General features: G+C 47.4%; 1 protein-coding gene across 2 annotated transcripts in view; it reads right to left on the reverse strand.

Moving 5' to 3' along the window:
• The window catches only part of EIF6 (eukaryotic translation initiation factor 6), a 161,783-nt gene that overhangs the window by 51,846 nt on the left and 92,015 nt on the right, over positions 1–17,922 (reverse strand). For both annotated transcript variants that reach the window (XM_063959568.1, XM_063959569.1), the window contains exon 4: positions 7,803–7,978. In XM_063959568.1, the coding sequence (XP_063815638.1) occupies positions 7,803–7,978 (176 nt within the window). The remainder of the gene's footprint in view (positions 1–7,802; positions 7,979–17,922) is intronic.

A 17,922-nucleotide genomic window follows, 5' to 3' on the forward strand; every position in this document is an offset into this window, starting at 1 on the left:
CCCGCTTAGTACTCAGCACTCTTCTGGCTCTGTTAGGGGTGGCGGCGTGCTGCGGGAATGTATGCTTGCCGTGGTGGGGCTTGCGAATAGTTCCCTCAGGAGCTCAGTGTCCTGTCAGCGGGGAACGGGACCATTAACCGTTCAAGAGGTTGAGCCTTTTCAGCCCCTAAGTCCCATGAAGCAGGCAGGCTGGTGCCATCCAGACCTGCCTGAAAATAACAAACAAATTAAATGCAGAAGGAGCTTCAGATGCTTCCATAAGCGTGACCGGCTCCTCCGGGCACATTTTCTACATTGAGTCTGGTAAGAGGGGCAAAGAGGGAGGAGCCAGCTCCCAGACAAAAGATATAGTGCATATACACTGTGCAGAATACATATGATTTACCAGAATCCCGCCAGTGGGGTGAGCGCAAAGAGTCCCCATGTAGGCTCAGTGGCTCGCCACAGGATCTATTCCCACTCTTTGGGTGTCGTGGACACACACACACACACGAGTGCTATTAGTCTTGTTTTGCCGGGATTCCGTCTGGGATCCCCACTGCACAGTCATCCAAACAATATATAGTGTGCGGTTTACAATCTTTAACGATATATAGTGTGTAGTGCGTACACTGCACGATTTGCTCAAAATCGCTTACCATATCTTCAGATTGAGTGCTGTTGGGTCAACCTGAAGAGGAGACGGATGCTGCAGGATTGTGCGTAGTGCGTATACACTGGATTTGTTGTTCTGATCAGTCGGAAATCTGGCAAATCGTTTCAAAATATCATCTAGTGTGTACCCAGCTTAACTGTTATACAAATTATTTTCATGTAGCAAAGAAAAAATAAGAATTTACTTACCGATAATTCTATTTCTCGTAGTCCGTAGTGGATGCTGGGGACTCCGTAAGGACCATGGGGAATAGCGGCTCCGCAGGAGACTGGGCACAAAAGTAAAGCTTTAGGACTACCTGGTGTGCACTGGCTCCTCCCCCTATGACCCTCCTCCAAGCCTCAGTTAGGATACTGTGCCCGGACGAGCGTACACAATAAGGAAGGATTTTGAATCCCGGGTAAGACTCATACCAGCCACACCAATCACACCGTACAACCTGTGATCTAAACCCAGTTAACAGCATGATAACAGAGGAGCCTCTAGAAAAGATGGCTCACTACAGCAATAACCCGATTTTTTGGTAACAATAACTATGTAAACAAATGTGTTAAACAGATGCGCTACTTATCAATGCCGCCTGCTTGATAGATAAAGGAATCCTCATTAAATTCCAGAAACAGTACAGGTAAAAAGTGTATTTAACATGTGGGCGCAAAGAACCTACATGAATCAAATCCTCAAGATATGGAATAATTCCAAGGATATCAGGCACAGTTCGTAAATTTCCAGGGCTAACCAATGATCAGTTAGATGGTATTTCTGAGGTGTCGCAGTCAGTGTTCTCAAACTCCCAATGCACCCCGTGGATCAATAGGATAATGATCTTTATCTTAATGCAAAGAAAAAAGGGATCATGGTGCAGATAGAATTTCAGGGACAAACACGTTTAATAGACACAGGACACTTACAATAATCAAAAAATATAAAAGCATGTAACCAATCAAATGGTACAATGAAAGATGTGGATCTCTGTCATCCTCACGTTACCCTCCCAGAATGGTAATGGGGATACCACTGGCGGTTCCGGATAGCACACCAGATGGAACAGGCTTACGGTCAGAAGTCAGGGTCACATCCACAGCAACAAACGCCACCAGCTTAACGCGTTTCGGATAATGTTTATCCTTCTTCAGAAGAACCTGGAAACCTTCACAAACCTGTTCAATGCCTTGAGGTTGAGAATGGGCCGGGAGGACCCATTCGGTTACGGGACTAGAAACAGCGGAGAATAGTACCCCCGGCCCCTCTGCGCAAGAGGCACCTGTACTAACACTCCTGTATCCAGGAGGGTCTGTACCACCGAATGTAGAGTGTTTGCCTTTGTCTTGTCCAACGGGACATCTGTCTAGCAAAATCGATGAGGGGGGTCGGTTTTTGAAGGCTATGGCGTAACCGTGACGACTTCCAGTACCCAGGCATCTGAAGTGGTCTTCAACCATTCCTGGGTATACCCTAGAAGCCGGCCCCCCACCCTGGGATCCCCGCCTAGTCATGCGGCAGGCTCATCTGTCTTGGAAGCTGGCTGATGGGCCACCCAGGCTCTTTTGGGCTTAGGCTTACCAGGTTTGGAAGTGCGGGCCTGCTTGTTGTACGCCTGACCTTTTGCTTTACCTGAAGGACGAAAGAAGCGAAAGGAAGTACCTTTAGCCGTCGACACAGAAGGAGCAGTACTTTTCAGACAGGCAGTTGCCAAGTCAGCCACACTCTTATTTAAATCCTCCCCAAACAGAATATCTCCCTTAAAAGGGAGTACCTCCAGGGTTTTTCTAGAGTCCAGATCCACAGACCAGGATCTCAGCCACAATATCCGGCGAGCCAGTACTGACGTACTAGAGGCCTTGGCTGCCAGGATACCGGCATCAGAAGCCGCCTATTTAATATAACGAGAAGCTGTGACAATATAAGACAAGCATTGTCTAGCATGGTCAGAGGAGATTTCAGCATCTAACTCCAAGGCCCATGCTTCAATGGCGTCTGCAGCCCAAGTAGCTGCAATAGTGGGCCTTTGTGCAGCACCCGTGAGGGTGTACATCGCTTTCAGACAACCCTCCACACGTTTATCCGTAGGCTCTTTTAGAGACGTGACGGTGGTGACCAGTAGAGCTGAGGAAACCACCATCCTAGCCACATGTGAGTCCACTGGAGGAGGCGTTTCCCAATTCTTAGACAGCTCCGGCACGAGGGGATAGCGAGCCAGCACCTTCTTTTGAGGCACAAACTTCGTACCCGGGTTTTCCCAGGGTTCCTGACGTATATCAATTAGGTGGTCAGAGTGAGGTAAAACTTGTTTAATCACCTACTGACGCTTGAACCTGTTTTTTTTAGGAGGAACGGATGGCTCGGGATCATCCGTAATCTGTAAAATTAACTTAATAGCCTCCAAAAGATCAGGAACATCCACATGTGAACCACCCTCCCCATCAGCCGTATCCGAGTCAGAACCTGTGGGGTCAGTGTAAGTGCCGTCTTCATCAGACGAGGTGTCCGTGACAGCAGTGGATTGTGAGGAGACCAGCACTCGCTTAGAGGACCCCTTGGACATAGGCGAGCGACGGTCAGACTTTTCAGTAGTCAGGGACTGGTTCAACGTCTTTATTTGAGCAGATAAATCGTCCGCCCACGGCGGGTTAGCTGCAGGGACCGCATTGGGGGTCCCATAGGGGGTGCTAGTTTAAGAACTAGCGTATGCAGAAGCGTGGAAAAAGCGGCCCACGGCGGGTCATTATTTGCCCCCGTTGCCATCGTCCCACTCTGGGGGCAAGGAGCCCCCAGAACCAGAGCCCAAAGCTGCTATATTCTCCTCATAGGTATCTGCGGCTTCAGCAACACCGGCAGTGTGTTCAGCCCCAGAACCGTTACCCTCAGAAGCAGACATGATATAACTTGCAGTATCAGTTAACACAGTACAATTTGCAAGCAGCACAATAACCTCTAGCCCAAACCCCTGTGCAGTGTAGTCAGCACCAGCAGAGATAAAGGAGAGATATGGTGACTAAATCACAGAGAAAAATACGTAATACAGTATATCTTTGTGAAAATCCTATATTAGATCAAACCTGACGCACCAAGCCCCCTCAGGTTATAGAACAGAGGTCCTCAAACTCGGTCCTCGGGGGCCCACACAGTGCATGTTTTGCAGGTCTCCTCACAGAATCGCAAGTGAAATAATTAGCTCCACCTGTGGACCTTTTAAAATGTGTCAGTGAGTAATTAATACACCTATGCACCTGCTGGGTTACCTGCAAAACATGCACTGTGTGGGCCCCCGAGTACCGAGTTTGAGGACCTCTGTTATAGAATATAGGGATAGCAGGTTGAGTGAAAGACACGAAATGGACACCACTCAGCTATCAAATGCACACACAAATAGTCACAGTCTGTACAATGCAGAGGTTATTACGAACAATAATACTGCACTGGACTAGCTTACACAGCTATATAACAATAGATATAACAGTACACAGTAAGAACTGGATGTATATCACAAGGTAATTGTACTAGGAAACCCTGACTAAATGCACTCTTTCTTAACTAACACTGACTAAAAAAGGCAGGTAGAATACTTAAGTGTCTTGTAAAGTCACAGCACTGACAACCAGGCAGCTTTACATAGGAGGATTTGCCCAAGCATTCCCAGGAACAGTGAGCTGAGGGATAATGGTGCCGCAGACACTGACAGGGAGTGAGGGAGAGACAGATATGCAGCTCCAGGGCGGGAACATTTGCAGAAAATGGCGCCCTGGGGGAGGGGCTCCAGGTCTAAGCCTTATCCCCTCTGCTGGCAAAACCACCGGGTACTGCGGGCTACTTGTAAAAAAGGTTTAGAGAGAAAACCTGACCTGCAACCATGCCCTGGTGATCTAGTGGGATCGCCTGTACTGCCACAGTGTCCACCGCCAACGCGCGCGGCGCGCCTCCCACCGGCTGCGCCGGATCGCGATAAAGTACGGGTTCCGCGAGCGGGACCCACTTACCTCCTCCCGAAGTGCGGCCACGTGATCCCGGAGAGCCCCAGCCGTATGTGACTAACTTGGAAGAAAACCGGAGCCTCCTGCTGTAGGTACCCGGCAACCAGGGCACGGGAGTGTACAGCGCTGCTGGGGGAGAGATGGAGCTGCAGCAGGCAATGTCTACTGACATCCAGCAAAATCTGTGCCTCTGCTGCAGCCCTTGTAGTCTTTTTTTCCTCAGAAAAAGCTTTTATAGAGCGGCTGTGAGCAGCTCTTCCTGTTACATGCTTGCACTGCAAGCACCAACTACAAACTGAGCTCCTGTGCACGGAGGCGGGGTGATATAGGAGGCGGCGCTATGCATTATTTGGGAAGAAGGTCAAAGCTTTTGAGCCTGTTGGTGCTTCGGATCAAGATCCTACTCTACACCCCAATGTCTATCCTTGTGGAGCCCAGTGTACCCCGCAGCAGAAATATACGTTATGGTAAGAACTTACCGTTGATAACGATATTTCTCCTATGTCCACAAGGATCCCACCCTGATGCACCTGATTTGAGGATCCTTCTACTCACTAACCTCTTCCTTCTTGTACGGAAGGGTGTGCATGTGTGTTATTTTCACCTGATTAGGGCTCTACATGATGCTCCTGCCTTGTGCTTTGGAATACAACTGATTTGCCTGAGCCAGTAGGCGGGGATATATGGACGGGCCCGTTGCATCCTGGGAGGCCAGAAAGCTTTGATCGATTGGTGCCAATCCGCTGACGCTCCATCATATCCCATTGTTATCCTGTGGATAACCTGGGGACCCTGACGGAGAAACGACTGCTGTGACGCAGCGTCCTCTAGAGGGAGCTTTAACACATCTCGTATAGCCAGAATGAGGGGTTCAATACCCTGAGCAGAAGCAGAATACCCACTAACGGGATCCAAGTCTGCAACAGCCTGTGGTAGTAGCTGAGTTTTCTGAACATTAGCAGTGAGTTGTGATGACATATCAGACATCAGTCTTAAGAGCCCCTAACCAGGAGGGCTCTGGACCCTCTCCCCAAGCCCCTTCATTGAGATGTGAAGATTGGCTGCATTGTACACATGAAACAGAATCAGATAAGGGAGAGAATCTGGTGTTGCATACACTGCACAGTTTGCGTTTACCCACGTTCACAGTAATCACAAAGACATACACAGACAGTAATATTTAGCAAGCCTGCCCTTACTGTATGTCAGAGGAGACAAAGAGAGAAAGACCAGCACAGCCCAGCTGCACAGCCCCAGTGAGGCTGTCAGCCAATTATATCACAGTGAAACACTAATGATTTCAGTCCTGTATAGGACACAGATTGTGTACAATAGCGGCTTTCCCCCTTTGCTACACCCTGTACCAGTTTTCCAGCACGTCTTGACTGTCCGGAGGAGTTGTGTGTGCCTGCTGCTGTAGTAAGCAGAGGAAGGCTCCAAAATGCCGCTGGTCCTGCTCTGACGTAGCTCCGTCCCCATCAATGGCGCCGAAGTTAGTGATTTTTCTACTGGCAATGTCTCCTAGAATGCTTAAAAACATCACATAAGTGCTAGTTTAAGCCACCACTAGCCAGTTTACACAGGGGGCTCTAGCGGTTCCCCCCCCCCCCCCCAGGAGGGTGCTGTATGCCACGCCCGTGTTCATCTGCACTATGAACCGGGGGACACCACTAGCGGGGACCCCGGTTTGTACTCACCAGTCGTCACCTTCAGGCATTTGTTAGGGGTGTGCGGCGTGTTGCGATTGTGACCGTCTCCCCCCTAACTCCCACTGTGCAGGTATGTTGTTGCCCAAACAGTATAGCGAAAATAAAAAATTTACACTAAACTTAAAACAACTCTCTGGAGTTGCAGAGATGTGCATCCTCTCCTGAGGGCACTTTTTTTCTAAACTGGATGTGGGAGGTGGCATAGAGGGGAGGAGCCAGCAAACCCAGTGAAGAAATTTAAAGTGCACAGACTCCTTTGGACCCCGTCTATACCCATCGTACTAAGTCTCCTCAATATCCCTTATGGATGCTAGAGAAATCCCAATTAGGAAAACTCGATGTGCAAATGCAAAAAATACAGCGGTTGAAGGAGCTTTCAATAGTTAGCAACAGCAATAGAGCTACTTTGTTACTATGGAAATTAAGGAAGGGGGAAGCCTGCAAAGAAACTAAACATAGCTGCACTTCTAGCAGCTTTAGAAAATACTGGTAGATATTAACGAGCCATATTAACAGCTTGGAAATTAAGGAATTACAGATACTGTATGAAGGGTGTCTGAAACAAAGTAGGGCTTTGCAAATAAAGATAGCATCCCCTGATATGCAGGAGTCATTCATCACCTCTTACAATGCTGTGTGGCCTTCAAATACAGTTGATATAGCATCAATTACTTTCTATGGAAGCACACAAGACCCTTCAGACCTATTTGTGCATTTAAAATTTCTCCAAAACACTGGATGCTAAAAACTCCAAAGACGGCTGCAAAATTTTAATAAAAGGGTTGCCCACAAGTCCAATAGGAATATTCATATTAATTTCTTCACAACTAGTAATTGAAATGTCTTTAAATCCAACGAATAAACTGTGTGTGATTAGTAATTAATATACCTTATGGTGTGTATCAACATAGTATAAGGTTTTATGACAACATTTAATAAAAGTTAAGTTTTAGAATTTATTAGGAAGGTTCTGGTAACTAAACATCTACTCTCAGGGGCACACTCAATTGGGAGCACAAGTACTGTACTGTACTACCCCTCACAGTCTGCACTACACTACCCCTAACCCTGCACCCGCTCCCCGCACACAATATAGTGTCCCCTCAAATCTTTATTATATCAGCCATATCAGATGTGGTGTTTTGATAGATTAACAGCACAGTTCCTCGTCAGGAATTTTCCCCATTTAAGGCCACCTCCAGGCAGTAAAAGGGAAACCAAATGTCAAGAGGTTTGTGGGCTTTTTTGCCCCCAAATAAAATGGATACCCTATTTATAAAGCTTTTTTTTTTTTATTGATAGCTTTCCAGTATTATTTCTTTAATACTACGTGTTGTGATTTTGCACAGAACTTCTCCTAGGATCCACTGCTAGAAAAATAGTATACATATACTGACCAGGACAATATTACTTAATGTTGGAATTAAAATACAGATTTTTTTATTTTTTTCAGGCCGACATACGTACCCTGTCGAGATCAGGATGGACAAGTGCCACATAGTCATTACAAGCGATCACATTCCCTAAGGCTGACAGACGCTCCTCTACTCTCTGAATCCGAACAGAGTCTGGCAAACTGTTCCTAATGTGTTGGAGCTCCTGATCGGTTGTGTTGTTTGGAACTAAAAGGCCATTCCGATTGCCTAAAACAAGGAGTTTGAAAAATAATAAAATAAAAGAGAAATATAAAAGTACATTAGATAAATGAGAACTTCAATTTACAGTGTTTAAAAATGTGCTTATCTGCAGTCCTCAAATGCAGTGGCACTTGTTATGGCTCGCAAGAATTGCTGCCACTGTATCCTTGCCCACTTGAATGGACTATCTAATTTAAACTCCAGGGACAAAGGGGGATTAAGCAATTTGCCCAAGGTCACAACAAATGAAGGAGATTTTTTATAGTAAACAGAGTTCACAAGTGACTTCCAAAGCTTCTCTGCTCACTACATCATGTGCCATTTGACTGTGGTTGCCATGGTATTCCATGACCATGTTGTTTTCTGTTAACTATTATGCGTGAATTTAGAAATCAAGTTTTTTTTGTTTTGTTTTTTAGATACAAGCAAAAATATCTTAAAAATTAACAATGTCTGGAATAGAACTATGTCCCTTTCTATGTTGAATGTATAAATATATATACAGGTTGAGTATCCCATATCCAAATATTCCGAAATACGGAATATTCCGAAATACGGACTTTTTTGAGTGAGAGTGAGATAGTGAAACCTTTGTTTTTTGATGGCTCAATGTACACAAACTTTGTTTAATACACAAAGTTATTAAAATATTGTATTAAATGACCTTCAGGCTGTGTGTATAAGGTGTATATGAAACATAAATGAATTGTGTGAATGTAGACACACTTTGTTTAATGCACAAAGTTATAAAAAATATTGGCTAAAATTACCTTCAGGCTGTGTGTATAAGGTGTATATGTAACAAATGCATTCTGTGCTTAGATTTTGGTTCCATCACCATGATATCTCATTATGGTATGCAATTATTCCAAAATACGGAAAAATCCCATATCCAAAATACCTCTGGTCCCAAGCATTTTGGATAAGGGAGACTCAACCTGTATTATATTTTCGGTTTACATGCAAAGGGATACTTATTGCACACAATATTGTTGAAATCCTTACTATGCAAGAACACGTAATATCCGACACACCCCATCTGTGTTAAGTGGCTGTTGGGAGGGTATTAAATCAATAAAGTTGGTCTATATTTGAACCAAATACAATACAAATGTGTAGTCAGGGAGATAAGTTTGGTTTATAAGCTGCAGTGACAGGTTGTCTAGTTTGAATGAGGTTTGTTTTGTGAAATATTTTAAAAATGAAGCAAAATCACTGTGCATGAATACATTTGTTAAATAGTTTTTGCTATATTTATGGACAATTTACAGTGAAGTCACAATATTGGTCAATCACATAGAAGCGAATGCAAGCTTATGTTTATTTTTGCTGATATGTGGGTGATCAAGATAAAATATGGGCAACATATGTGCTGAATAATGGGTTATACAAGTTTGATTAAATGGATGAAGGGGAAACAAGAATAGTATGGCTTTTGCAGTTCCAATGGTCTTGTGAGAACCAACTAGCCACTTAAAAATGCAAGGTTACCTTTGCATCTGCAAAGATGTAAATAGATGGATGCGTGGCACCCCACTGGAGCTGCAACAAACTGTAGTGTGACTTTTGTGCCCCTTCTCCTGATAAATGCATCCCTAGCTGGACACTATTAAACTTGCAGCATGGAAAGGGTTAACTATGCCCTGAGTGCTGCGCCTGGCACGGGGACACTGACCAATCAGCAAGAGGCATATGGGTCCCAGGGAGAGAGAAGGCAGTTACAGGCGTGTTCCAGGACAGTTGTCAGTTGGGCAGCAGCCATTTAGGACACAGAGTACCAACTTGGAAGATCTATCTGCCGATCAATTGATTGGCAGATATATCTACGGACGGATTGGGCAGTGTGTTGAGCATACACACTGGCCGATCCGTTGGGGACTGACGTTATGAACTGGGCGGGCATGTACACACGACCGCCTAGTTCAGCTGTCAATCACCGCCGCAGCATGTGTACAGGCGGTCGTCCGCCTGCCCGTACACACACAGCGGCGCGCCAATATATCAGTAGATATATTGGCCGTCGGCTGTGCTGCAGGGCCGACGCGATACGTCTGTGAACGACGGAGTTCACAGACGTATCGGCCGTACACACTGGCCGACGGACCCGCGATATATCGGCCGTTCAAGAGAACGGCCGATATATCGGCCAGTGTGTACAGGCCTTAACTTAGCCAATTTGGTAGTGTTCCGGTGACCAGAGGGAAGGAAGTGCGACAGCAGCAGTAAAAGGACACGGGGAGGGGCAGGTAACGCAGTAAGAGACTCACGCACTACTGCTCACAGAAACGTATTACAAGTAGTGAGAGCCCACTTATCATTCCTCATCTGGCATGATGTATCTATAGACTCCCCAGAGTATTTACTAAAGGAAAATAGGTGTGTCAACCTTCTGGCGCTACTTAGGTGTTGTATATGAAAACGGTGTGCTCACCAAGAGAGCATGATGAATTCATGTTACTATGAAAACACTAGAAACATTAAGTATTTTTTCCAAAGCAAAATTGTCAAAGACTAAAATAGCAAAAAATGATGAGGTAACCGATCACAAACAGGAGACAAGAATAAGCCTATCAGGATAAAATGATAACAATAACGAGATTTATGGTAAGAACTTACCGTTGTTAAATCTTTCTGCGAGGTACACTGGGCTCCACAAGGATTAACATTGGGGTGTAGAGTAGGATCTTGATCCGAGGCACCAACAGGCTTAAAGCTTTTGACTGTTCCCAAGATGCTCAGCGCTGCCTCCTCTATAACCCCGCCTCCATGCACAGGGAGCTCCGTTTCGTTAACCAGCCCAATGCAGTAGCAGGTACCAGAGACGACAACCGCTCGTAGCCAAGTACACCACACACCACAGGAGAGGGTGTCAGTGGGTATGCCAATACCAACCCAAAGAAGCTAAGTGCGTCTGGGTGGGCGCCTTGAGGAGCCCAGTGTACCTCGCAGAAAGAGATTTAACAATGGTAAGTTCTTACCATAAATCTCGTTTTCTGCTGCGGGGTACACTGGGCTTCACAAGGATTAACATCGGCAATGTCCTAAAGTAGTTCCTTATGGGAGGGGACGCACTGTAGCGGGCACAAGAACCCGGCGTCCAAAGGAAGCATCCTGGGAAGCGGAGGTATCAAAGGCATAGAACCTTATAAACGTGTTCCCAGAGGACCGCGTAGCCGCCTTGGCCAACTGTTCAAGGGTCGTACCACGGTGGGCCGCCCAAGAAGGTCCAACCGACAGAGTAGAATGGGCCTTGATGGTAGCAGGAGCTGGACGACCAGCCTGTACATAAGCATGTGCAATCACCATTCTAACCCATCTGGCCAGAGTCTGCTTGGAAGCAGGCCAGCCACGTTTGTGAAAACCAAACAAAACAAACAGAGAACCTGATTTCCGAACAGAGGAAGTTCTATTCACAGATACGGAGAGCCCGTACCACATCCAAAGACCGTTCTTTGGGAGACAACTCAGAAGAATTAAAGGCCGGAACCAGAATCTCCTGGTTAAGGTGGAAGGAAGACACCACCTTAGATAAATAACCTGGTCGCGTTCTAAGAACCGCCCGGTCACGGTGAAAAATCAAATAGGGAGACTTGCAGGACAAGGCACCCAAGTCCGATACCCTTCTAGCTGACGCAATAGCCAGCAAGAATAGGACCTTAAGAGAAAGCCACTTAAGATCAGCAGAGGCAAAAGGCTCAAAAGGAGACACTTGCAAGGCCTCCAAAATCACAGACAAATCCCAATGGGCCACAGGTGGCACATAAGGAGGCTGAATCCGCAACACACCCCGAGTGAATGTATGGACATCAGGCAGGGTGGCAATCTTTCGCTGCAACCAAACCGACAAGGCAGAAATATGAACCTTGAGGGAGGCCAGACGTAAACCTAAGTATAGGCCCTGTTGTAGAAAAGCCAATAATTTGGCAGTACTAAACTTGAAAACGTCATGATTATGCGACGCACACCAAGTAAAGTAAGCATTCCAGACCCTATGGTATATCCGAGCAGAAGCCGGCTTACGGGCCTTCAACATAGTTTGAACCAGGGTTTTTCTGGAATCCAAATCCACCGACCAGGATCTCAACCAAAGGATACGTCTGGCCAAAACGGACGCAGTAGTAGCTTTGGCCGCGAGCACCTTGGCATCGGAAGCCTCCTTCTTAAGGTACAGAGAAGCCGCGGCAATATACGAGAGACATTGTCGAGCATGCTCAGAAACATCAGAAGGCAGTTCCGCCTCAAGTTCCTGAGCCCACGCCTAAACAGCTTCAGCAGTCCAAGTCGCTGCAAAAGTTGGCCTTTGAACAGCCCCAGGCAGGGTATAAATCGCTTTTAAACAGCCCTCCACCCGACGATCCGTCGGTTCCTTCAGAGAGGTGACTGTAGTTACGGGCAGGGCAGAGGAAACAACCATACGCGCCACATGAGAATCTACAGGCGGAGGGGTTTCCCAATTTTTACACACCTCTGCAGAGAGAGGATAGCGAGCCAACAGTCTCTTATTCGGTGTAAACTTTGTCCCAGGATTTTCCCAGGATTCCGGACGTATGTCAATCAGGTGTTTAGAGTAGAGTAGAAACTGCTTAACCACCTTCTTACGCTTAAACCTATCAGGTTTCTTGGAGACAGTCTCAGGCTCAGAGTCATCAGCCACCTATCGCCTCAATCAAATCCGAGACATCCACGGACGATTTCCCCTCCCCATCTGAAACATCAGCATCAGTGTCCGAGGGGTCAGTATAAGCACCGTCCTCCTCAGAGGACGTGTCAGTTAAGGCCGCGGATCGGGAGGAGGTAATGGCCCTTTTAGAAGACGACTTAATCTTATGCGGGCGAGAGTGACCCTTAGATTTGGACATGGATCGGTTCAAATGCTGTAACTGAGTGGAAAGCCTATCCGCCCATGGCAGGGACCATAATCTGTGATAGCGGCACAGGTGGTCCCACAGGGGGCGTCAATTTAGTTACAAGCATGTTTAACAATGTGGAAAATGTAGCCCAAGGTGGATCTTGTGTTGCCCCGAGTGCTACTGACCCACTGGGGATTAAGGAAGCCCCTGAACCTGAACTCTCAGCTGCTAAATTATCCTCCAAGCAGTCAGTGGCCTCACTACCACGCAGTGCGGGAGAGGCCCCTACGTCGTTGCCACGTTTAGCAGACATAATGCGCACAGTAATGGACAACCCGGTACAAAAAAATAAGATTTTACTTACCAGTAAATCTATTTCTCGTAGTCCGTAGTAGATGCTGGGGACTCCGTAAGGACCATGGGGAATAGACGGGCTCCGCAGGAGACAGGGCACTTTAAGAAAGAATTTGGATACTGGTGTGCTCTGGCTCCTCCCTCTATGTCCCTCCTCCAGACCTCAGTTAGAGAAACTGTGCCCGGAAGAGCTGACAGTACAAGGAAAGGATTTTGGAATCCAGGGCAAGACTCATACCAGCCACACCAATCACACCGTATAACTTATGATAAACTTACCCAGTTAACAGTATGAACAACAATAGAGCATCAGATCAACCCTGATGCAACTATAACATAACCCTTATGTAAGCAATAACTATATACAAGCATTGCAGAAGAAGTCCGCACTTGGGACGGGCGCCCAGCATCCACTACGGACTACGAGAAATAGATTTACCGGTAAGTAAAATCTTATCTTCTCTAACGTCCTAGTGGATACTGGGGACTCCGTAAGGACCATGGGGATTATACCAAAGCTCCCAAACGGGCGGGAGAGTGCGGATGACTCTGCAGCACCGAATGAGCAAACACAAGGTCCTCCTCAGCCAGGGTATCAAACTTGTAGAATTTTGCAAAAGTGTTTGAACCCGACCAAGTAGCTGCTCGGCAAAGCTGTAATGCCGAGACCCCTCGGGCAGCCGCCCAAGAAGAGCCCACCTTCCTTGTGGAATGGGCTTTTACTGATTTTGGCAGCGGCAATCCAGCCGCAGAATGAGCCTGCTGAATCGTGTTACAGATCCAGCGAGCAATAGTTTGCTTTGAAGCAGGAGCACCCAGCTTGTTGGGTGCATACAGGATAAACAGCGACTCAGTTTTCCTGACTCTAGCCGTTCTGGCTACATAAACCTACATAGCCCTGACCACATCTAGTAACTCGGAATCCTCCAAGTCACGAGTAGCCACAGGCACCACAATAGGTTGGTTCATATGAAAAGATGACACCACTTTTGGCAGAAATTGCGGACGGGTCCGCAATTCTGCCCTGTCCATATGGAAAACCAGATAGGGGCTTTTATGTGACAAAGCCGCTAATTCTGACACACGCCTAGCTGAAGCCAAGGCTAATAGCATGACCACCTTCCACGTGAGAAATTTTAACTCCACGGTTTTAAGTGGCTCAAACCAGTGTGACTTCAGGAAACTCAACACCACGTTAAGATCCCAAGGTGCCACTGGAGGCACAAAAGGGGGCTGAATATGCAGCACTCCCTTTACAAACGTCTGAACTTCAGGTAGAGAAGCCAGTTCTTTTTTAAAGAAAATGGATAGGGCCGAAATCTGGACCTTAATGGAACCCAATTTTAGGCCCAAAGTCACTCCCGACTGTAGGAAGTGAAGGAAACGGCCCAGCTGGAATTCCTCCTTAGGGGCATTCCTGGCCTCACACCAAGCAACATATTTTCGCCATATACGGTGATAATTTTTAGCAGTCACGTCCTTCCTAGCCTTTATCAGCGTAGGAATAACCTCATCCGGAATGCCTTTTTCTGCTAGGATCCGGCGTTCAACCGCCATGCCGTCAAACGCAGCCGCGGTAAGTCTTGGAACAGACAGGGCCCCTGTTGCAACAAGTCCTGTCTTAGAGGCAGAGGCCATGGGTCCTCTGTGAGCATTTCTTGTAGCTCTGGATACCAAGTCCTTCTTGGCCAATCTGGAACAATGAGTATTGTTCTCACTCCTCTTCTTCTTATGATTCTCAGCACCTTGGGTATGAGAGGAAGAGGAGGAAATACATAGACCAACTGGAACACCCACGGTGTCACTAGTGCGTCTACAGCTATCGCCTGAGGGTCTCTTGACCTGGCGCAATACCTCTGTAGCTTTTTGTTGAGGCGGGATGCTATCATGTCTACTTGTGGCAGTCCCACCGACTTGCAATCTGCGTGAAGACTTCTTGATGAAGTCCCCACTCTCCCGGGTGGAGGTCGTGCCTGCTGAGGAAGTCTGCTTCCCAGTTGTCCACTCCCGGAATGAACACTGCTGACAGTGCTCTTAGGTGATTCTCCGCCCAGCGAATTCTGGTGGCTTCCGCCATCGCCACCCTGCTCCTTGTGCCGCCTTGGCGGTTTACATGAGCCACTGCGGTGATGTTGTCTGACTGAATCAGCACCGATTGGTCGCGAAGCAGGGTCTCCGCTTGACGTAGGGCATGTATATGGCCCTTAGTTCCAGGATATTGATGTGAAGGCAAGTCTCCTGACTTGACCACAGACCTTGGAAATTTCTTCCCTGTGTGACTGCTCCCCACCCTCGGAGGCTTGCGTCCGTGGTCACCAGTACCCAGTCCTGAATGCCGAATCTGCGGCCCCCGAGAAGGTGAGCACTCTGCAGCCACCACAGGAGACACCCTGGCCCTGGGGGATAGGGTGATCAGCCGATGCATTTGTAGATGTGATCCGGACCACTTGTCCAACAGATCCCATTGAAAGGTCCTCGCATGGAACCTGCCGAAGGGAATGGCCACGTATGATGCCACCATCTTTCCCAGGACTCGCGTGCAGTGATGCACCGACACCTGTTTTGGTTTTAATAGGTCTCTGACCAGTGTCATGAGCTCCTGAGCCTTCTCCATCAGGAGATAAACCCTCTTCTGGCCTGTGTCCAGAATCATACCCAGGAAGGGCAGACGAGTCGTAGGAATCAACTGCGACTTTGGAATATTTAGAATCCAGCCGTGCTGTTGTAACACTTCCCGAGAGCGTGCTAAGCTAATCAGCAACTGCTCTCTGGACCTCGCCTTTATGAGGAGATCGTCCAAGTATGGGATAATTGTGACTCCTTGCCGTCGCAGGAGCACCATCATTTCCGCCATTATCTTGGTAAATATTCTCGGTGCCGTGGAGAGACTAAACGGCAACGTCTGGAATTGGTAATGACAATCCTGTACCACAAATCTGAGGTACTCCTGATGAGGTGGATCAATGGGGACATGAAGTTAAGCATCCTTTATGTCCAGAGACACCATAAAATCCCCCCCTTCCAAGCTTGCGATGACCGCTCTGAGCGATTCCATCTTGAACTTGAACCTTTTCAGGTATATGTTCAGGGATTTTAAATTCAAAATGGGTCTGACCGAACCGTCCGGTTTCGGTACCACAAGCATGGTCGAATAGTAACCCTTTCCTTGTTGAAGGAGGGGAACCTTGACCACCACCTGCTGAAGATACAATTTGTGTATTGCAGCTAACACTATTTCCCTCTCTAAGGGGGAAGCTGGCAGGGCCGATTTGAGGTAACGGTGAGGGGGCATCTCTTCGAATTCCAGCTTGTATCCCTGAGACACAATCTCTATAGCCCAGGGATCCACCTGGGAGTGAACCCACTTGTGGCTGAAATTTCGGAGACGCGCCCCCACCGGGCCTAGCTCCGCCTGTGGAGCCCCAGCGTCATGCGGTGGATTTAGTGGAAGCCGGGGAGGACTTCTGTTCCTGGGAACTAGCTGTATTATGCAGCTTCTTTCCTCTACCCCTGCCTCTGGCAAGAAAGGACGCACCTCGGACTTTCTTGCCTTTTTGTGATCGAAAGGACTGCATTTGGTAATACGGTGCTCTCTTAGGTTGTGAGGGAACATATGGCAAAAAATTTGACTTTCCAGCCGTAGCTGTGGAGACCAGGTCCGAGAGACCCTCCCCAAACAACTCCTCACCCTTGTAAGGTAAAACCTCCATGTGCCTTTTTGAGTCGGCATCGCCTGTCCATTGCCGAGTCCACAGGACCCTTCTGGCAGAAATCGACATTGCATTTATTCTAGAGCCCAGTAGGCTAATGTCTCTTTGAGCATCTCTCATATATAGGACAGCGTCTTTTATATGCCCCAGGGTCAGTAATATAGTATCCTTTTCCAAGGTATCAAGTTCCTCAGATAAGGTATCCGTCCATGCTGCTACAGCACTACACATCCAGGCCGACGCAATCGCTGGCCTTAGTAAGGTACCTGAATGTGTATAAATAGAAAGCAGGAGGGTACCCTGAAGTCCATCAGCAGCATCTTTTAGGGTGGCCGTATCCTGTGACGGCAGGGCTATCCTCTTGGATAAGCGTGTTAAAGCTTCGTCTACCCTAGGGGAGTATTCCCAGCGTAACCTGTCCGTTGGCGGGAAAGGATACGCCATAAGCATCCTCTTGGAAATCTGCAGTTTTTTATCTGGAGATTCCCAAGCCTTTTCACATAACTCATTTAGCTCATGTGAAGGGGGAAAGGTCACCTCTTGCCTTTTTTCCCCATACATATAAACCCTCTTTGTCAGGGACTGGGGTTTCCTCTGTGATGTGCAACACATCCTTCATTGCTATAATCATATAACGGATGGCTTTAGCCAATTTAGGCTGTAATTTTGCATCATCGCAATCGACACTGGAGTCAGAATCCGTGTCGATATCTGTGTCAACAATTTGGGATAGTGGGCGCTTCTGAGACCCTGACGGCCTCTGCGACATAGGATCAGGCATGGGCTGAGACCCCGGCTGTCCTAAGGCTTCAGCTTTATCCAACCTTTTATGCAAGGAAGTAACATTATCATTTAAAACCTTCCCCATATCCACCCAATCGGGTGTCGGCGCCGTCGGCGGCGACCCCACATTCATTTGTTCCCGCTCTGCTTCCACATAGCCTTCCTCGTCAAACATGCCGACACAAGCGTACAGACACACCACACACACAGGGGATGCTCTTTTTGAAGACAGTTCCCCCACAAGGCCTTTTGG

Source organism: Pseudophryne corroboree, chromosome 3 (genome assembly GCF_028390025.1).
Source record: "Pseudophryne corroboree isolate aPseCor3 chromosome 3, aPseCor3.hap2, whole genome shotgun sequence".
In the NCBI taxonomy this organism is placed as follows: Eukaryota; Metazoa; Chordata; class Amphibia; order Anura; family Myobatrachidae; genus Pseudophryne; species Pseudophryne corroboree.